The sequence below is a fragment of the Euprymna scolopes genome, chromosome 30 (assembly GCF_053919585.1).
Source record: "Euprymna scolopes isolate OS-2025 chromosome 30, ASM5391958v1, whole genome shotgun sequence".
NCBI classification, from domain to species: domain Eukaryota; kingdom Metazoa; phylum Mollusca; class Cephalopoda; order Sepiida; family Sepiolidae; genus Euprymna; species Euprymna scolopes.
In genome coordinates this window covers 54,673,783-54,692,808 of record NC_136511.1, presented here as the reverse complement: position 1 = coordinate 54,692,808, position 19,026 = coordinate 54,673,783, and the positions used below count along the sequence as shown (strand labels likewise).

Below are 19,026 nucleotides of genomic sequence, written 5' to 3'. Positions count from 1 at the left end.
ATATATAACTTGATTTTATTTATGCTTTTGTTTTCAGGTGGGAGGTCGAAGACAAATTCTGTGATAGGGTGCTGCAAATTGATATGTATAAAGGACCTGGTGTACGTCTGTTAGATATAATCGATACGGCCATATTTGATTATCTCATAGGAAATGCTGACAGACATCATTATGAAATATTTCAGTATTTACCTGATAGTATGCTCATCATGTTGGACAATGGAAAAAGGTAGGTAAACAACAAGAAACCCCAACTTTTTTCTCATCTATATAACAAAGTTGTAACTCCAGTCAGTCTAGAGTATTGCATTATTATTATATAAATCTCACCTGTCTGTATGTATGTATGTATTATTAGAGAATGGATTGAGAGAGAGAGGGAGGTGAGTAAATTATATTGTAGACACGTTGATCAGAAGTGAGGGTCAGCTGATTGGATTGCATGTGAGTCACATGATCAGGTTAGCTGAATTGAGGAGATTGGTTTTAGACATAGAAGGCGACGGACGGCTTAACAGTCGTTCCCTCCCCTTTACTGTGGGGGTGGGGGCGCTGATGGGTACCACGCAGGCCAGAGATTCACTTCCATCCTTCTGCGGTCGACATCTGGAAGGTGAATAAAAAACTATAAAACCAATTCATCGTTTGGAGTGAATAAATCTTTGTCCCAAAACAGGTACCGGTCTCCCTCCAAGACACAAGATGAATTCAGGTGAACCAACATCGACGACGCATGAAGGTATGTCTCAAAAATACATGCATCACACACACACACACACACACACACACACACACACACACACACACACACACACACACACACAGCGGCATATGAACAAATAGACTGGACCACTAGACGATCACATGACGTTTCCCCTTATTAGATAAATATATAACAGTATGTGTGTATGCCTAAAAATTTCGACAGAGGCGACAGATTTTCACGAGATCAGTATCGTTTTGAAGCGCGACCCTTCAGACAACAAATATAAAAAAATTGGCTAAAAACATTCATTCCTTCACCCTCAACTGGACACTTTTCTACAAGGAGGGGGTTGCTGTTTTCACTGATATTTTAGAAAGTCGTCCCCTCTTTTCGATTGACTAGCCTTAATTTAAACCTTTGCCACTTCCGTTTTGGTGATGGACGCAATGGCAAAGACGTCACGTTTTGCATTTTTTTCCTCCATCGCAATCGCAGGACAGGTTCGAACTTGCCTGCCTACTACCACTTTTTTTTTTTTTTTTTTTTTTTGCTACTCAACACACATCCATCCAAACAGGCGGGCAATGCCGGGTACCCAAGTTAGTATATAATGAACCAATGAGATAGTAGCATTAATGATCAATGCTACTAAGTGAATAAGTGTGTATATATGAAAAATTGGGAAAGTAATGTGTAAAGCTATATATATATATATATATATATATATATATGTATATATATATATATATATATGTATATATATATATATATGTATGTATATATATATATATGTATGTATATATATATATATATGTATGTATATATATATATATATGTATATATATATATATATATATATGTATATATATATATATATGTATATATATATATATGTATATATGTATATATATATGTATATATATACTAGCAAGGAGACCCAACGTTGTCCAGGATTGAATGAGAATCAACAAATGTTCCATACTTTTCTCATCAAAATCGGTGAAATCGCCCATTTTTTAATCAAACTGAAGGACCCCCACATGGACTGTCACATGCCTCCAGCAGTGACTTAATCCACAATACATTGTAGTCTTCATTTTATCGTAGAGAATCTATTGTTGATTCCATAAAATCATCTCTAAATAATGGCTTTACTTAAAGTTTAAAAATGCAAAAGTCAAGTATCATGGTTCAATTGCGCTCTAAAACGAAACACTCATTTTGAACAGGCCCCTATCTTATAAAAGAACCTACAGTTGATTTTATAGGCTGCATCTTTCTGCTTGTGCGGTGATAAAACTTGGCAAATGCACTTGTGATATTAGGTTGTATGAAAGTCTTAACTGTGGTCAAAAGCGAACTTCCTTTTTTTAATCAGATTTTTTTGATTATCGATTTTTGATACTTATCAGACCCATTCCAACACAAAACCTATGTAAGAACACTCCCAAACACATCAAGTACCTTCGTGTGATGTTTAAAAAAAAAAAAAAATACATCAACAACAGAATGATAAGTCGAGCAGAATTATATTAAAGGGAGATCACTCTCCTATTGCCCAGGGTTGCCAGATTGGCGTTCTTAAAGCCAAATTTGGCAAATTTGGTCTTCAAAAATTGTATTTGGCCTTTTTCAAAGCGTAACATGCAGACTAAGGCAGCAACAAACAGAACATTGTATAGATATTTAAAAAAAAAAAAGAAATATATATATATCTCTATATATCTATAAAAGTGAAAGTATCTGTCTGTATGTGTCTGTCTGTCTGTGTACATTTCCCAACACAATAACTCTGTCAATTTTCAGTCTGCAAACTCGAAATTTGATATACAGGGTATTGAGATTTGGGAAAATTTTTGTAATCCATTTTCGGCCAGAAATTTGGCTGTTAAGGGGTCAAAGTTCAACGATTTGACCTTTGAGAACTCTACCAAACTCCTCCGCCAATTTTAGGTATAAACAATTGAAATTTTAGATATAGATTCCTTGGATATGGATCTAACTTAATAATTTGATTTGAGCCCAAAACAATAAATGTTAAGGGGTCGTAATAGGGGTCAAAATTTAAAAAAAATTGACCTCTGCAGTCTCTACCACATTACTCAGAGAATTTCTCATCTAAAGGTTTGAAATTTTACATAAAGGGTATTCAGAGATAGGGCAAACTTTTTACTCAGTTTGGGTCGAAAATTTGAGCTACCAATATATAAATGTATGTATGTTTGCATGTCTGCCTAAAACTTTCGACAGAGGCAACGAATTTGCACAAGATTAGTATCGTTTTGAAGCTTGACCTTTCAGGACAAATACCGGAAAATGGGCTAAAAGCATTAATTTCTTCACCCTCAACTAGGCGCTTTTCTACAGGGAGGGGTCGCTTTTTTCACCGATATTTTCGAAAGTCATCCCCTCTTTTTGATTGTCTAGCCTTAATTTAAGCCTACTTCACTTCTGGTTTGACGGTGGTCTTAACAGCAAAGACGTCACGTTTTTTTCCCGTTCTTTTCCTCCTTCGCAGTACGGGTTCGAGTCTGCCTTCCTACTACCACTTTTTTTTTTTTTTTTTTTTTTTTTTTTTTTTTTTTGCTATGTTATGGTCTGAGCACAAAAAGGCGAATGGTTACTTATTCAATCCTGGGCAACAAATGTAATTATCTTTCGTTTTTGTTGACTTCTTACATAAAATAGCTTTACACCTTGTCTGAAGCAGTTTCCATTAAAAAAATACCTGATTGCTTTTAGGTAACATTTATACACTTTGAAAATATGCATATCTAAATTGTCACAATCATCTATAATATAAATCTCACCTGTCTGTTTAATTGTATGTATGTATGTATGTATGTATGTATGTATGTCTTGCAAAAATTTGACAGAGGCGACAGATTTTCATGAGATTGTTATTGTTTTGAAAGTTGACCCTTCGGATGACAAATATTGAAAAATTGTCCAAAAACATTAATTCCTACACCCTAAACTCGGCCATCTTGTACAAGGAGGGGTTGATTTTTTTCGCCAATATTTTAGCAAGTCATCGTCATTGTTGGATTAACTTCGGTTAATTTCAATGCTTTATACTTCCAGTTGCATCATGGAGACATCGGCTAAGATGTCAGATTTTATTTCACTTTATTTTCCGCCTTTGCAGCACATTTATTTTATTTTTTTCATTTTTTTTTTGCTCAACACACACACCTCCAAACACCCGGGCAACGCCGGGCACTCAGGCTAGTTTGAAATAAAAATCATCTGTTATTATCATCTTAGTTAATTGATAATTTGTTTCAACCAATGCAACTTATAAAATGTAAAGTTTGATGATTTCAATTTTTTTTTTTTTCTTTCCAGTTTTGGCAATCCATACCACGATGAACGCTCAATACTAGCGCCGCTTTATCAGTGCTGCTTGTAAGTTGGAAATTATTTCATCTTGAAGAGAATAAATTTTGAAGAAACAGACTTCATATTTATCTTCCTCTCACAAGCGAGAAGATGTGACACAAGGTCGGGAAAGTAGGATTTCAAAAGTCAGCTCCCCTAGAAGAAGAGCACTTTAGCCTGAAAAAAAAAAAAAAATGTCTGGATTCTCCGGTCAAGGTGCCTTAAATGGTTAGCAGTAAACTAACCCCCTCCTCAAAGGGCGAGAAGGTAAAGCTTGGGAGAGTAGACTTCCGAGAACTTTACAAGACTAGATCTATACGTCAGCTAAGAAATGGCTTAGATTCTGGTGGCTTTGGTGTGGAGGAAAACATACTTTTTTGGTTTTCAATGTTAATATTGGAAGCTTCTTCACTATTATCACAGTCTTTTGAGCTTCAAGAATTTAATTTTTCACAAAGTTACATGAAAACTATTGGGATCAGATTTATCCGGAAAACTTTCATCCAGAGCAGGTAAAATTCTTTAATGTCGATTTTTTATCCAAATATCTAGGTTGTGTGTAGATATTTTCTCACGTCCACCGCATCTGTAGGTGGCGGGTAAGGGAACAACCTTCAAAATATTGAGGTTAGTTGCAAACATCTAATAAGTGGCCCCAGACTAACTGGCAGTCTACTCAGAGAGTGTATGTGGGATATGTTCTAGTCAGATTTATCTCCACAAAATGCACCAAGATGGCCGATGTAAAAGTTTAGACTTGGCAGGCATAAAAGCTTCTCGTCGATTTGATAGAGTGCAATCTCTTGATTTTGGTTGCCAACATGTTTAGTCATGAAAAAGCATTGGACAAGGAAAGGCATCTCCCATAAAACTTTTACTTCAAATAAGCCTTCTTGTATAATGCTCCACACCAAAACTGAACCTCCACCACCTTGCAGCGTTGAAACTGAGCACCTAGGATTATATTCTTCATCTTCATCATGCATGCAGCTGGCCAGCATCCTTGACGGAGGCTTACAAATGTGAACGATGTCTCAAACTTGTATATTAAAAAAAAGAATCGATAAAAATGATCTAAAAGCTTTAGATTTCGCTAAAGTATAAAACAATAAACGCAGAAAATGGATTCGTTTGAATCTGCGATTATGTTGGAAGATTAAAGTGTGCAAAATGTTTGAAAAATGTCAGATACCTAATTTGTTTTTGTTTTTTTAAAATTCAAAATCCACTAGAATTTAAGATCAATGGTTATTTAATTGAAACAGCTCAAATCCTTTTCTGCCCGTTATGTTTCCCCCCTTTCTTTGTTTTTGCAGCTACAAATTAAATAGTCTTCAGAGCTCTACATTGCAAGTGAAACAGTTGCATTTGCAAGTGATTTTTCAAAATGGCGACTAGAAATAATAAAACGTTTATCTTTTGGCGATTGTGTTTCTTTCACTGACAATCTTCCAAAGTTCACTACTGAGTGAAAAATATCTTTTCAACTTTTTTTTAATAAAACGAACAAAGTTAAATTATTTAAAACAATAAAAGTTTAATAAAACAATTTACTTTTTTTTTTTAACGAAGCCTGTTTAAAAAAACATCTGAAGAAATTAGAATGTTTATACCTTCAAGTATCAGCATAACATTTATTGTATATTTAGAATCACACTTATTTAAAAAATACAAAAAAACTTTATTATGTACATAATCATCACAGAACGAAGATACCATATTCCAAAAATCACGTGGGCTTGCCTAGTAACTTTTCTATTTGGCTAGTAAACGAAAATATTTACTTGTCAAAGGTCAACTAAAGATAGATTTGTCCATAGAGCCCTGGTATTACTACTAGTTATGAGACGATTCCCATATTTTTCCCTGATTCTGATACAGTTATCGATTCCGATTCTTTATAAATCTCTAAATATTTAATTATATAAAGTTATTTTTCCCCAATTACTGTAAAAACACATGTTTAAATGTGTATATATTCTCTCAAACATAAAAAAAACACGCTTGGTGGGGTGGGGCGGTGATCTATAGATTTTAGCTTTACTGGTAGTTTAAATCCAATAAATAATTTTTATTTTATCAATATCACCAGCAGTGGAAGATTTTTTGTTCAGCAAAATCCAATAAAGAAAAGATAATTAAAGGAATCGTTTTTGGCATTGGAAAATAGGCGCACATGCCAATTCCCTCAAAAGTTCCAATTTTTCATTTCTAATGAATCGTCCCAACACTAATTATTACCCAAGGTGATATTCCCTTTTGTTTATGATGGACTCTTCCAGTCTTTTTACTCTTTCCTTCCTTTGTTATTATTAATAAATGGAAGTGACAGTGATGAAGACAAAATGAAATCAAAGCCGAGGGTAGAGGTGTCAACACACAGTGTAAGAGGGTGAGAGTTATAAATAGAAGCTTAGTAAAAAGATGAATCACTTGGCAAGTTAATTACAAATTACAGTTAATGAGAACAATTGAAGTTGAAGTTTTCTCAAACATAACTCAACCCAAAAACTTAGGAATATTATAAGATTATACTTTTTAACCCATTAGAAACGGGCAAAAGTTACAGACCATTGACTTAAAATAAGTGTTTTATGCCGGTTAAGGTTAAATTTGTAACTGCGCATCAAATGGATACCATAATACGTAGTCCGCTGCACCTTATAAACAAAGGGCCATACAAAATTTCAGCTAGATTAGCCCAGTAGTTTGAGGGGGATTAAAAAAAATGAAACAAAGCCTTGAGGAAACCAACATTGATTAACTCAGATTTGGTATAATAATATTAATGAAAATATTATTATTATTATTATTATCAACAATAATAATAATAATAATAATAATAATAATAATAATAATCAACAATAACGACACCAGAAAATTCAATGGTCAATCGAAATAGTAACAAAAATCTTTCCAATGTTTATTTGTCTTGTGGCAATCTGTGGAACACGTTACTGCAAGACTGCTTTCTTGTACATGTAATCAAACTTAGTTTATCCCATCAATTAATTTTGGTACTTCCATAGTGTTCTTAATCTTTGCCTGACAATCATCCTAGCTCATTAATTCTTATCCTCAGGTGGCTCTTAGTCTTGATAAGTGGTGACCCAATGATAAAGAGGAAAAAATCTATTGGAAACGATCCATTAAACAAGAGTTGTTATTTTAGCCAAGGTTGGGGTAAAGGGTTCATACCTAACCCATTGGTATATTACAATATAACTGTTATATAGATGTTAAGGTATCAGTTAATGATTGAAATTCCTTTCTCTCGGTTTCTTTCTAGTTAGAATTCTTTCTTAAAAAGACATTGTATACTTACAGCAGGGACCATGTAAAGGTTGCCAACATCCTTAAGTGAAGCTGTTTCTGTGGAGCGAACTGGATTTGAACTTGGTACATCCAGGATATCAATCCATATTTTTGTCTGTAGTGGAATGGGGGACAAAAATTGGTTGTAATATTCAATGCTGCCAAAACCAAGATTCTTTCTTTTAATAATTGCAAGAAACCTTCTCAACCACCAATAGCCATGAAAGTACTTCACTCAAACTCCTTGGCTTAACGTTCACAGGGAACGTAAGTTGGAAAAGATACATTGAGGGCATCACCAGGGCTGCTACGAGAAAGGTGGGCTCTTTCTACCGGGCTAGAAAATTACTTACACCTGAGAGTATCCTGTACCTCTACAAGGCCACCATTCGTCCATGTATGGAGTATTGTTGTTACACATGGGCTGGTGCATCTGCTACTAGTCTCTCACTCCTGGACAGGGTTCAAAAGAGAATTGTCAATCTAATAGGTCCCAAACTGCCAGCTTCAACCTTTGTCTCATCAACAAAAAGTTACATCCCTCTGCATATTTTACAAGTATCTTAATGGTAGGTGCTCCAACCAACTACAGGAGCTGCTAAAAACAGCCTAACCTGCCTTGACAGAGTACAAAATAGACTTCGTGGCTTAGTGATGCCCTTTTCTCTACCCTGCAACCTCTCTCCCACAGATGAGACGTTGCGAGTCTATCCTTGTTTTATCGTTATTTCCATGGCAGGTGCTCGTCTGAACTCCAATGTCTGGTCCCCCCTCGCCAATCTTTCATGAAAAACACCCGTCTAGCTGAATCCACTGTGAAAAATTTCCCCCACTCTATATCTGTGCCTAAATCAAAACGCGGATTCCATGAACAAAGCTTCTTTCTTAGAACTGCACGCCTGTGGAACTCTGTTCCGTCTGCCTGCTTCCCTCCGGACTACAACTTGGATGTCTTCAAGTCCAATGTTAACAAATTCCTAATGAACCGCCCCCTTAATTAAACACTTCATCAAATCTCCACACTAACGTAATGTACTTGCAATAACCCTTATCCCTGAGTGGCTTCCGGGCCTTGATAAGTGGTGATCACTGTGTAAAAAAAAAAAAAAAAGAAAAAAAAAATACCCTTGTACCTCATCAATGTAAATATTACCAACAAATCCATCAAGCAACAAAATCCCACTCCTTCACATTAAAGATCCCCAGATGCCAGAAAGCCTTCTACTGAAATAGTTTCAGGCTTCCTACTTCCATGGCTGACATGCAGAAGTTCAAATATAATGTAAATAAACATTTTACTGCTCAACTCTCTGACATAGTATCCCTACAAATTATGCCTCAGATAGTAACCCTCTACATCAAAGTGGCACTGTGCCGTGTTTGGGGTGAAAATGGAATTAAAACGAGATAACCAAAAAAAGTTCTGTCCATTTTCTGCTTAGCCATTGAATGAAGTTGAAATATATAAAAAAGGCGTGTTGCAATAGTTTTCAAAATCCAGTCGTTTCTTTTAAGCTTTATAAATCCAATCATTTCTTTTAAGATTTATAAATCCAATCATTTCTTTTAAGCTTTATAAATCCAATCATTTCTTTAAAGCTTTATAAATCCAATCATTTCTTTAAAGCTTTATAAATCCAATCATTTCTTTAAAGCTTTATATATCCAATCATTTCTTTAAAGCTTTATAAATCCAATCATTTCTTTAAAGCTTTATATATCCAATCATTTCTTTAAAGCTTTATATATCCAATCATTTCTTTAAAGCTTTATAAATCCAATCATTTCTTTAAAGCTTTATAAATCCAATCATTTCTTTAAAGCTTTATATATCCAATCATTTCTTTTAAGCTTTATAAATCCAATCATTTCTTTAAAGCTTTATAAATCCAATCATTTCTTTAAAGCTTTATAAATCCAATCATTTCTTTAAAGATTTATAAATCCAATCATTTCTTTAAAGCTTTATAAATCCAATCATTTCTTTAAAGCTTTATAAATCCAATCATTTCTTTAAAGCTTTATATATCCAATCATTTCTTTAAAGCTTTATAAATCCAATCGTTTCATACTAAAAGATTGTTCTTTTCTTCCAGATTACGCTGGGCAACATTTGAACGGTTACGTTTATTACGGAATGGTGTCATGGGACGCGTCTTGGAATCGATCCTTTCCTTTGATCCCATCTCTCCCGTCCTTACGACCCTCCACCTGAGAGCACTTGACCGTCGGGTGGCCCAAATCATGCTGGTCGTTATGCAGTGTATCAAACAGAAAGGAGAAAGTAAAGTTTTTATGGAAGTTGGCGACAAAGTGATTTCAAAGAAGCACCTCGATCCTTAACGACTGATTTTTGACAGATATTTTGATAACTAGAATAGGTTTTATTTTTTCGCCCATCCGCCCCGATCCCTTTTTTTTTTTTTTTTTTTTTTTTTTTGAAATTGGAAATATTCTAAAGATATTTTTGTTTTTATTAAAAAACAGGGATAAATTATTACCGGTTTCATTGCATTATTCCTTCTCCACCATTCCTAGAAAAAACAAAAAAAATGAAAAAACACTGAAGAGTTAAAATTTTGTTACTAAAAAATGAGAGAAGAAAAAAAAAAGGGATAAAGAGGGAGGTAATTAACAATCTAACCATTCGGAGAGTACTTACCTTCATATACATCCACCCCCAATAAAATCTCTGATACAATCAAACCACCCCCTCTACTACAGGGGGGGGGGAATGTAAAGATCAAACACAAATATTGATAAAACATAGAACACCAACTATGCATAATGTCCCTTCCCTCCCGCCAAAAAAAAACTATGTTGCAACATAAAAAAAAACAAAAGAAAAAAAAAATGAAACATTCCTCCACCAGCAATAATACTTCCCTAAATATTCAACAAAAAGTCAAGTAAGGCCCCCCCCCACCTCCATACACACCATCACATGCAAAGTAAAAAAAATCAAAGTCTAACCACAAACAACGAGAGCACAAACCTCCAACAAGACTCACCACTCTCGGATCTTTTTTTTTCCAAGTTTCTGTATTATCGTCCATATTCACATTCGTGATGGGCATTTGTTCCTCCTCTAATTTTGTTATTTACAAGATTGCTTGCAACTCCATGTTTGTTTTTTTTTTGACAAAAATGTACAGCAGTAATTGTAATGTCATCGTTTCAAAATGGCAGATTAAATTATGAAAAGAAAGTCTTGTGTTTCGGTAGCGTTATGTGTTCAACAACATCAATTAATGAAAATAGATACCAAATTTATTCATGTACAAACGCAGACATTATTTAAAACAAGTAAAAAATATTTATACATTTTTTTTTTTTATAAAAACAGTATCTTTTGGTGGAAACTGTATAAGACGATGTATGTGTGCGGCTGTTATTATATAATCAACAAAATATGTGCCCTTCGGATGCAAGTCTAATATTTTATTTTGAATGAATAATAGAAAAAAAAAAATCAAATCTTCATATATATCTATAAACAAAATTATATATCTATAAACAAAACAAAAGGTGCTAATGCACTTACTGATCCGCGCTATTTTAAAAATCGTATTTCCAAGTTTAATTAAAGTTTTATATGTTTTTTTTTTATTCAATTGTAAGGTTAAAGTACAGAATAGGTACAAAACACCCTCCCCATGTTAAGAATGGCTTTTTAAATAATAACGTTATTATTTCAGCACAGATCAATAAATGCATGAGTACCAAAAAAGAAAAAAAAAAAAAGATATTTCAGATATAAATCAATAAATATGAATGACTGTTAAACATAACTGGTATGGTATAATAGGTTTGATAATTTAAAGAGTAGACCTCTTTTTGTCAATTTGTATTTGTTGTGTTATTATAGTATACTAGAAGATGCACCCAACATTGCCTGGTATCAAACATAAAGTTAAATTCCTTTCAGAAAAAAATGAAGTAAAAAAAAAAAAAAACGCAAAGAAATCGAGACATGTTTATGCAAGTATTGTTTTTTTCTAAACAGTTCACTTCTTGTAAGTAAAAAAAAATACTAGAACTGCAATTGAAACAAAAACCTAAAAACAGTGAGTCAAGTACAATAACCATTAGGCCAGCTTGACACATTCTTTAAAACGTGTTTTCAAACCTACTTATTCTTAACATAATGTGAAAGATTTGCGCATGCCCAGTCATGGGTTTGAATTTTTACCTCTGAGCAGCCTTTTTTTTTTTTCCGGATGTAAAAACAGATTAAAAAGTTTTCCACATGTCTGAATACTCTATATACAAATTTAAAGTTTGTAGATCAAGAATTCGTTGAGTATATAAGTTGAGAAGTGTCCTCACACACACATCCTCACTTTTATAGGTATATAGATTTTTGGTTTGTTTTCTTTTTGAAAAGACGAAAACGTCTCTCAAAAATATCGAAACCATATAATCTCAGTTATATTTAACAGCAAGTCAGTATTTACTGATTTCCTATGTAGAAGAATTTTGAAGAGTAGATATATACGAAGATTTGTAATTTAAATGCTGCATTCGGTTGTCTGTTTTTATAAAAACAATCAGTTTTTTTTTGTTTTCCACTAGCCTTTTAAGTTGCTACTTGTTTGTATTGGCGTACGAAACAAAGAATTAGGGATTTCTAGTATCAGGCCATCATTAATTGCTAACACAAGTCGTGTGCTGGATTTATCGGGACTTGAACATAACAGCGTGCACAGATAGCCACTTCATTACTGGTATTAGTAGAATAATAAGAACTAGTGGAGTCTGCGGAAATTTCAGTGACATCTTTCATATATAACATTTTGTTACTGGGCATTCTGTGGACATTCAGCATGAATGGAAACCCTGCGATACTATTGTAGCCCTTTTGTTAAAACAGTAAAAATATTTATCTAAATAATCTGGTTAATGTAATATCAGAATACATCTAGTCATTACGGTTTATTTCCAATATTCATATAGGAGTCTATGACATATTTCCATTGTATAGACGCTCGGCGTGAATGGAAATCCCACGATATCATTATACCATCTTTAGACAGAACAGATACTACCCTTGGATTTTAGCCAGAAGACCAAGAAGGTATACTTTAGTTACATATATGACCCAAAAGCAACATCATTTATTTTTATTTATTTTATTTCATTTTTTTTTTATATTTCGTCTTCGGTGATCGGGAGATCCTATTTATTAAAAAGAAGGATAGAAGGTGATGATATACTACAAACATTAAATTAGCGTATCAAAATACTAATTTAATGTTCGTAGTATGTTATCACCTTCTATCCCCCTTTTTAATAAATAGGATCTTCAGATTGAATAAGTTATAATCTGGAAACCATGACACACGTACATACGTTAAAAGTACTATGGTATTAATATATAGACTAGCGGGACATGTGGAGATTCCACAGGGAACTCATTCATATGTAATATATTGATGTTGGCGTTCTGTAGATGTTCAGTGTAAATGGAGACGCTCTGATATTATTGTAGTTTTTTTTATTAAAATTGCAAAAGTATTTATCTAAGTTAGCAAGAACACCCGGTAAAGCCCGGTCGTAAAGTACGCTTAAATATGATATTTTAATTCTTGCAGATTCCGTATATATTATTATAGAGTTGCGATGTAAAAAAAAAATATATATATATATCCATATGACTTGGGTGCATTAGCTTGAATTGAAACTAAAGTAAAAACTTATGAAAAAAATATATGTTTATATATATATATATATATATATATATATATGTAACTTGAGTTCCTTCAGCTATAATCGAAACCAAAACCAAAACTTATGAAGAATTCTTGATAAAATTATTTATGACAAGAAATAGAAGTACATAACAATTAAATGACCCGGGTGTTAGTGTAACACAGAAAATAACACACACGTTATCGTATTAATATATAGATAAAATAGGAATTTTTAAGCTGGATTATTTTAAAGTCACAAATAATTTTTTTCTGCCATACCTTGGCTCCATAACAGTTTCGCTAATCAGCTAATCAATTATTTTTAACCTGCGTATAACGCTAAGTTTTTATTTCTGCATAAGGGTTTCATGTTATACAGCCTTTTCATCAGCTGCTTTACCGGGGCTTGGGAGTATTATCTGCACAACTCCAATCATCGATCGCTTTTGAAAATAGCTGTGAGGATGTTAAAATACCATCAAGTTGTCATTACCTATATATGAGTGGTATCTACCTGTATATGGGTGGTATTTATCGGTCTTTGTCCAGGGAAAGTTATTTGCATTTATGTTCAGAATTCATTCTATATTAAAAAAAAAAAAAAAAACGAAAATAAAGTATAATCTTGTATGTACCTATGACAAAACAAAAATATATAAAAAAAAAAACGAAAATAAAGTATAATCTTGTATGTACCTATGACAAAACAAAAATATATTAAAAAAAAAATCATATAAATTGAATAAGTAGTTTTTATTTAAAAAAAAAAAAAATTATGGATACCCGAAGAGCAGCCATTTTGAAAGTAATCCTAAAAAGAAACAAAAAAGATAACTCAATTTAAATTTGAGAGATATGTTGTAATGCCTAAGAATTCCCATTATCGCTTAAAAATGGTTTTCTTTATAAAAATAAAACTCATAATTTATATGATTTTTGGAATATGATATTTTCATTTCATCACAGGCACATACAGATTTATTTTTATTTTCAATATAGGGTAGATTCTGCAAAATAATCATTATTTTAGCTTAAGTTGTTTTTTGTTTTTTCAAATTTTCTTGCATTAATTGCAGATTAAAAAAACTATATCAATTATGAGAAATATCAACAGTTTTTAAGCATTTTTTTAAATGATTTATCAAGATTTTTAGATAAAAGTCAACTATTCTGGTTCATTTGAGTTCAGTAAAAAAAAAAAAAAATTCAATGCCTTTTAGTTTACTTAAAAGATTTTTTTTATGGTCAGATATAAACTAGCAGATATTCACTGGTATACACTGGTATTAAACGTAATATTAAATTCCTTAAAAAAAAAATGGAAAAAAAACTGAGACATGTGCATGCAAGTATTATGTTTTTTTCTAAACAGTCCACTTTTTGTAAGAAAAAAAAAAAATTCCAGCTGAGATCGAAACCAAAACCTAAAGACAGCAAGTCAAGTACAATAACCATTAGGCCATCTTGCCACGATCCTTAAAAAGTGTTTCAAACCTACCTATTCTTAACATAAGGAAACTGTTGTGAACGATTCGAGCATGCACAGTCATGAAACAGTTGACAGATAAAACTCTGATGACCCCTAAGTACCAATTTTTCAATTTTGACCCTTCAGCAACCCTTTTTTCCGGATGAAAAGAGATTAAAAAGTTTTCCATGTATCTGAATACCCTATATACACAATTTTATGCCTTTAAATAAAAAAGTTGTTGAGTATATAGGTTGAGAAGTGTTCTCACACACATATTCTCACTTTTTGTAAGAAAAAAAAAACATTCCAGCTGAGATTGAAACCCAAACCTAAAGACAGCAAGTCAAGAACAATAACCATTAGGCCATCTTGCCACGATATATATATATATATATATATATATATATATATATATATATATATATATATATATATGTAGTGGAGATGGTAATTAATAAAAACTGAAGAAAGTGCTCAATACTGTTGTAGAGCAAATATGCGTTTTATTTTTTGTTACTGTATCTTTCTGTTAAGTTATATTATTGTATCGGCTACACGGCTGTTTTTTTGGCCGTCTGTAGCATCCTCAGACTTTTACAGAAATGTTCGCTATTTTGGGATGAAAGAGTGGAAGAGTGAATGAGGACGCTACAGACGGCCAAAAAAACGGCCGTGTAGCCGAAACAATAATGTAACTTGGCTGAAAGATACGGTAACAAAAAATAAAACGCATATATATATATATGTATATATAAGTGGTTTTTGTTTTGATTTTTTAAACGATAGTAATGTTTATGTCTCCACCTCGGAGAACCGGTGTTTTTCTTAGAAAGTCGCCCATTTTTTATTTGGACATATTATTTATTTATTTATTATTCACGTAGATTACTGTTTTTAAGAATAATGAATATATATATATATATATATATGTATATATATATGTATATATATATAGCTAGATTAGCACTTTTGTGAAAATGAAACTGGTTATGTCCTTTGAGTGAAATTGCTCCAGTTAAAATCTGATTTAAACAGATTTACACATCAATTCACACAAACAATATCTTGTCTGTGACAATTTGAGGTGTAGCTATAATAGCGAAATTCGATATTTTTAGTATTGAATTTGAAGGCAAAACAATAACCTATATTATATTGTCATGTTACAGCAATGAATATATCCAAAAATTATGAAAAACGATAGGATAGGAAAAAAATTAAAAAGATTTTGGATTAAAATTAACAAAAATAAAACCAATAACCTATATTATATTGTCATGTTACAGCAATAAATATATCCAAAAATGATGAAAAACGATAGGATAGAAAAAAAAATGTAAAAATATTTTGGACTAAAATTAGCGAAAATAAAATGTTTGGCTGTTAAATTGTATAATTGATTAATCCAAACAATATAAATACAAAATAGCATTGTAAATAACAATTACTTTCTTTTTTTGGTGACAGGAAGTGATGACACAGATAAAGACATGTTTTTTTTTTGATAACATTAAAAGGTTTGCTTAATTACTTTGGAACAAGAAACTAGATCCAATATCTGGAATATTTTTGTTCTTTTATTTAATGGAGGTGGTCTTTGATCAATATTGCTGGGGAGTCATGATTTAACATACTTTTTATTTTTTTAATCCTCGAAACAGTGTTTCATGGTAATCAACTGATGATCCCTAAAATAACATTAGGATTAATGTGATTACATAAAAGTACAAAGATTCACCGATTGCAGGAAGTTAATTTGAATTGCTGGCAAATTTTTTTTTTTTCTAATGATAGATTTAAAAAAAAAAAAATATTATATAGATTTGAAGATTAAAAATACTTCCAAAATTATATACATATATTATACAAGTTAACATTTTAAAGAAAGGAAGTTTTATTTTCATCATAATAGCATAATTAGTAAATGGATCTATATAATATTCTGCTTGTTCTTTTCTTAGCTAATCTGTTAGTTACATTTTGAAAAGTTTTGAAGGCCAAACGGCTTTAAAAAAAATAAAAAATAATAAAAAGAAGCCAAATTCGCAAAATTTGGCTTTAAAAATGCCAATCTAGCAACCCTGGACAAGATTATAAGAATGACCTCCCTTTGATGTATCCTCGTTTTCGAATATCATTATGATAATATATGATCATTGTCATAACGGTGTGAGAAAGGAATTCGTGAAATCAGTGAAATATTATGTAAAAAAAAAAATATATTATGTAAAAAAAAAAAAAAAAATTATGTAAAAAAAAAAAAAAATATTATGTAAAAAAAAAATATTATGTAAAAAAAAAAAATATTATGTAAAAAAAAAAAAAAAAAAAAAATGGGAACATTTGATATAAACAGAATTAAAAAACATTACCTGCCAAGAGGTGCTGGACTGAAAGAGTAAATTAAAGATTCTCTTTTACAATGTGATTTTATTATTTGTATTGAACTATGTAACACAATATTACTTTATTAGTATTTATTAGTACTATATTAGAATATCTTATTCAAGTCAGTTCTATATTTAAAATACAGTGAAAACTATTTTCATAGAAATGGTAATAAACACAAATTTGCTGCGTATTATTAATCAAACTAATTTTTTATGCTATCTAAAACAATAATAACTTTATCAAAACATTTGTTTATTAAATTAGGTCTCAATTTGTGGAATCTCTACGGGTCTTGCTACATTAAAATCTTAATATCTAATACAATATATTTAAGATAAATTCTGCCTTACTTAGAAACAATGTCTGGAATGTAAAAAGGCTGTTATTTTTTATTTCAGCTATTTTTTAATGTCCTATGTTCAATATCGAGAGACAATAGATACTCCCGGTAAGGGTGCTTGTGAATAATTATGAAGCAAGGTTTGTGCAATCCCTAACCACATTTCTGAGTCTGCACTGCCTGAATCCAGTGACCAAAAAATCGAGGACGACTGGAAACAACGTACAACATCAAGTATTCCAAAATAAATGGTCACCCCCCCCTCTTTTTTTTTCTTTTTAATACTGAACAGACTGAACGTCGCTTAACTTAGGTAATCTAACGGGAACCGATGTGTCAACGTGATTGTACCATATATAAGAAAATTATATTCTCTCAACCCAAATAAAATATATTGCTGTGAATTCCATTACAATATTCTTGGCCTTTTGGTCAAGATCAAAGTGTAGTATCTGTTCTTCAGATGCTGCACTTCATTTTCTTGTTCTCTTTCGGTGGAGGAGAAATCCTTCACGACTGAGACAATTTTTATTTTTGTACCTTTTCTCCACGTTAAAAAACGACCCTGGTGTCTAACTCTGTCCTGTGGGGAGGCATAGTAAATAGGTACAATCAAATGAAACCGAAATTTAAATAGTAATAGTTTACAACCATTCGATTCTGTGTAGGACTTCTTAATACTGTAATTGTATCCCTTAGATGCATTTTATTACAGAGTTGTTTCCCTTAGATTTTAATTCTGTAGTTTTGTTTCAAGACAAGGGAGAGAACTAGTTATTTTCCCATAAAATAGAAATGTTAAAATTCCCATTGTCAGTTTGTTCTTGTTTAAGCTATTAAAAAAGGACACAAACATGCATTTCGATCTCGTCAGGTCGTCATTTACACCACAAAAATAAATAAATTAACAAAGTTATTTATGTAAAAAAAACCCCAAAAAACTACTGCATGTCAGTACAGTTGAGGAAGCAGAAACCCAGAAGGGAATTCCAATGTCTAGTGGTTCTGAGGAAGAAACTACTGAAGTAGAAGGCTCTCTTACATCTAGGGATCTCTACTGTGAAGGGGTGGGATTTAGCTGCTTGTTGGGTTTGTGGGGGGGGGTACTTATGTCGAGGGGGGTACAAGTGCTTACAGTTCGTTGGAGCATTTACCGTTAAAGTACTTGTAGAACAGGCAGAGGGATGCTACATTTCGTAGATGGGACACAGGCTGAAGCTTAGATGACAGTTCAGGACCTATCAGATTGGCGACTCTCTTTTGAACATTGTCTAGGAGCGAGAGACTAGTAGCAGATGCACCAGCCGAAATGTGACAACAATACTCCATACAATTATATTTATAAGAAAACTAGCCTCAAAATCTGCACAGAACAATAGATGTTGAACAAACTATTTGATCGAGCTACATCAATAATAAGTGATAATTAACTTAGCTACATAATGCACTGCATCATAAATATTGGTCAAAGCAAATTCAAAAACATTAACATTATGCTGTTGTTTCATTTTTTTTTTTTTTTTTGAGAAAGTATTGAATAAGAACCTTTATCTGTCTTTACTAAAATTAAGCTCTGATGAACGTGCTTGTACCCCCTCAACGTACGTATCCCCGACAAACCTACTTAGCAATAAGATCCTACCCTCTTCACTGTTGATGCCCCTAAATTCGAGAAAGCTTTCTATTCTAATAGTTTCTTCCCTCAAACAGCTAGACTTTGGAATTCCAT

The 19,026-nt window shown here is 32.2% G+C and overlaps 1 protein-coding gene and 1 pseudogene across 5 annotated transcripts in view; both read left to right on the top strand.

Moving 5' to 3' along the window:
• LOC145254811 (glycosaminoglycan xylosylkinase-like) overlaps window positions 1-10,610 on the top strand; it is a 795,724-nt gene extending 785,114 nt beyond the window's left edge. For all 5 annotated transcript variants that reach the window (XM_080113620.1, XM_080113623.1, XM_080113624.1 and 2 more), the window contains exons 7-9: window positions 38-229; window positions 4,055-4,114; window positions 9,499-10,610. In XM_080113620.1, the coding sequence (XP_079969746.1) occupies window positions 38-229; window positions 4,055-4,114; window positions 9,499-9,745 (499 nt within the window). In that variant the 3' untranslated portion in view covers window positions 9,746-10,610. The remainder of the gene's footprint in view (window positions 1-37; window positions 230-4,054; window positions 4,115-9,498) is intronic.
• A 7,101-nt stretch (window positions 10,611-17,711) lies between these two features.
• Window positions 17,712-17,842, top strand: LOC145255051 (U2 spliceosomal RNA; annotated as a pseudogene).
• Window positions 17,843-19,026: the final 1,184 nt, after the last annotated feature.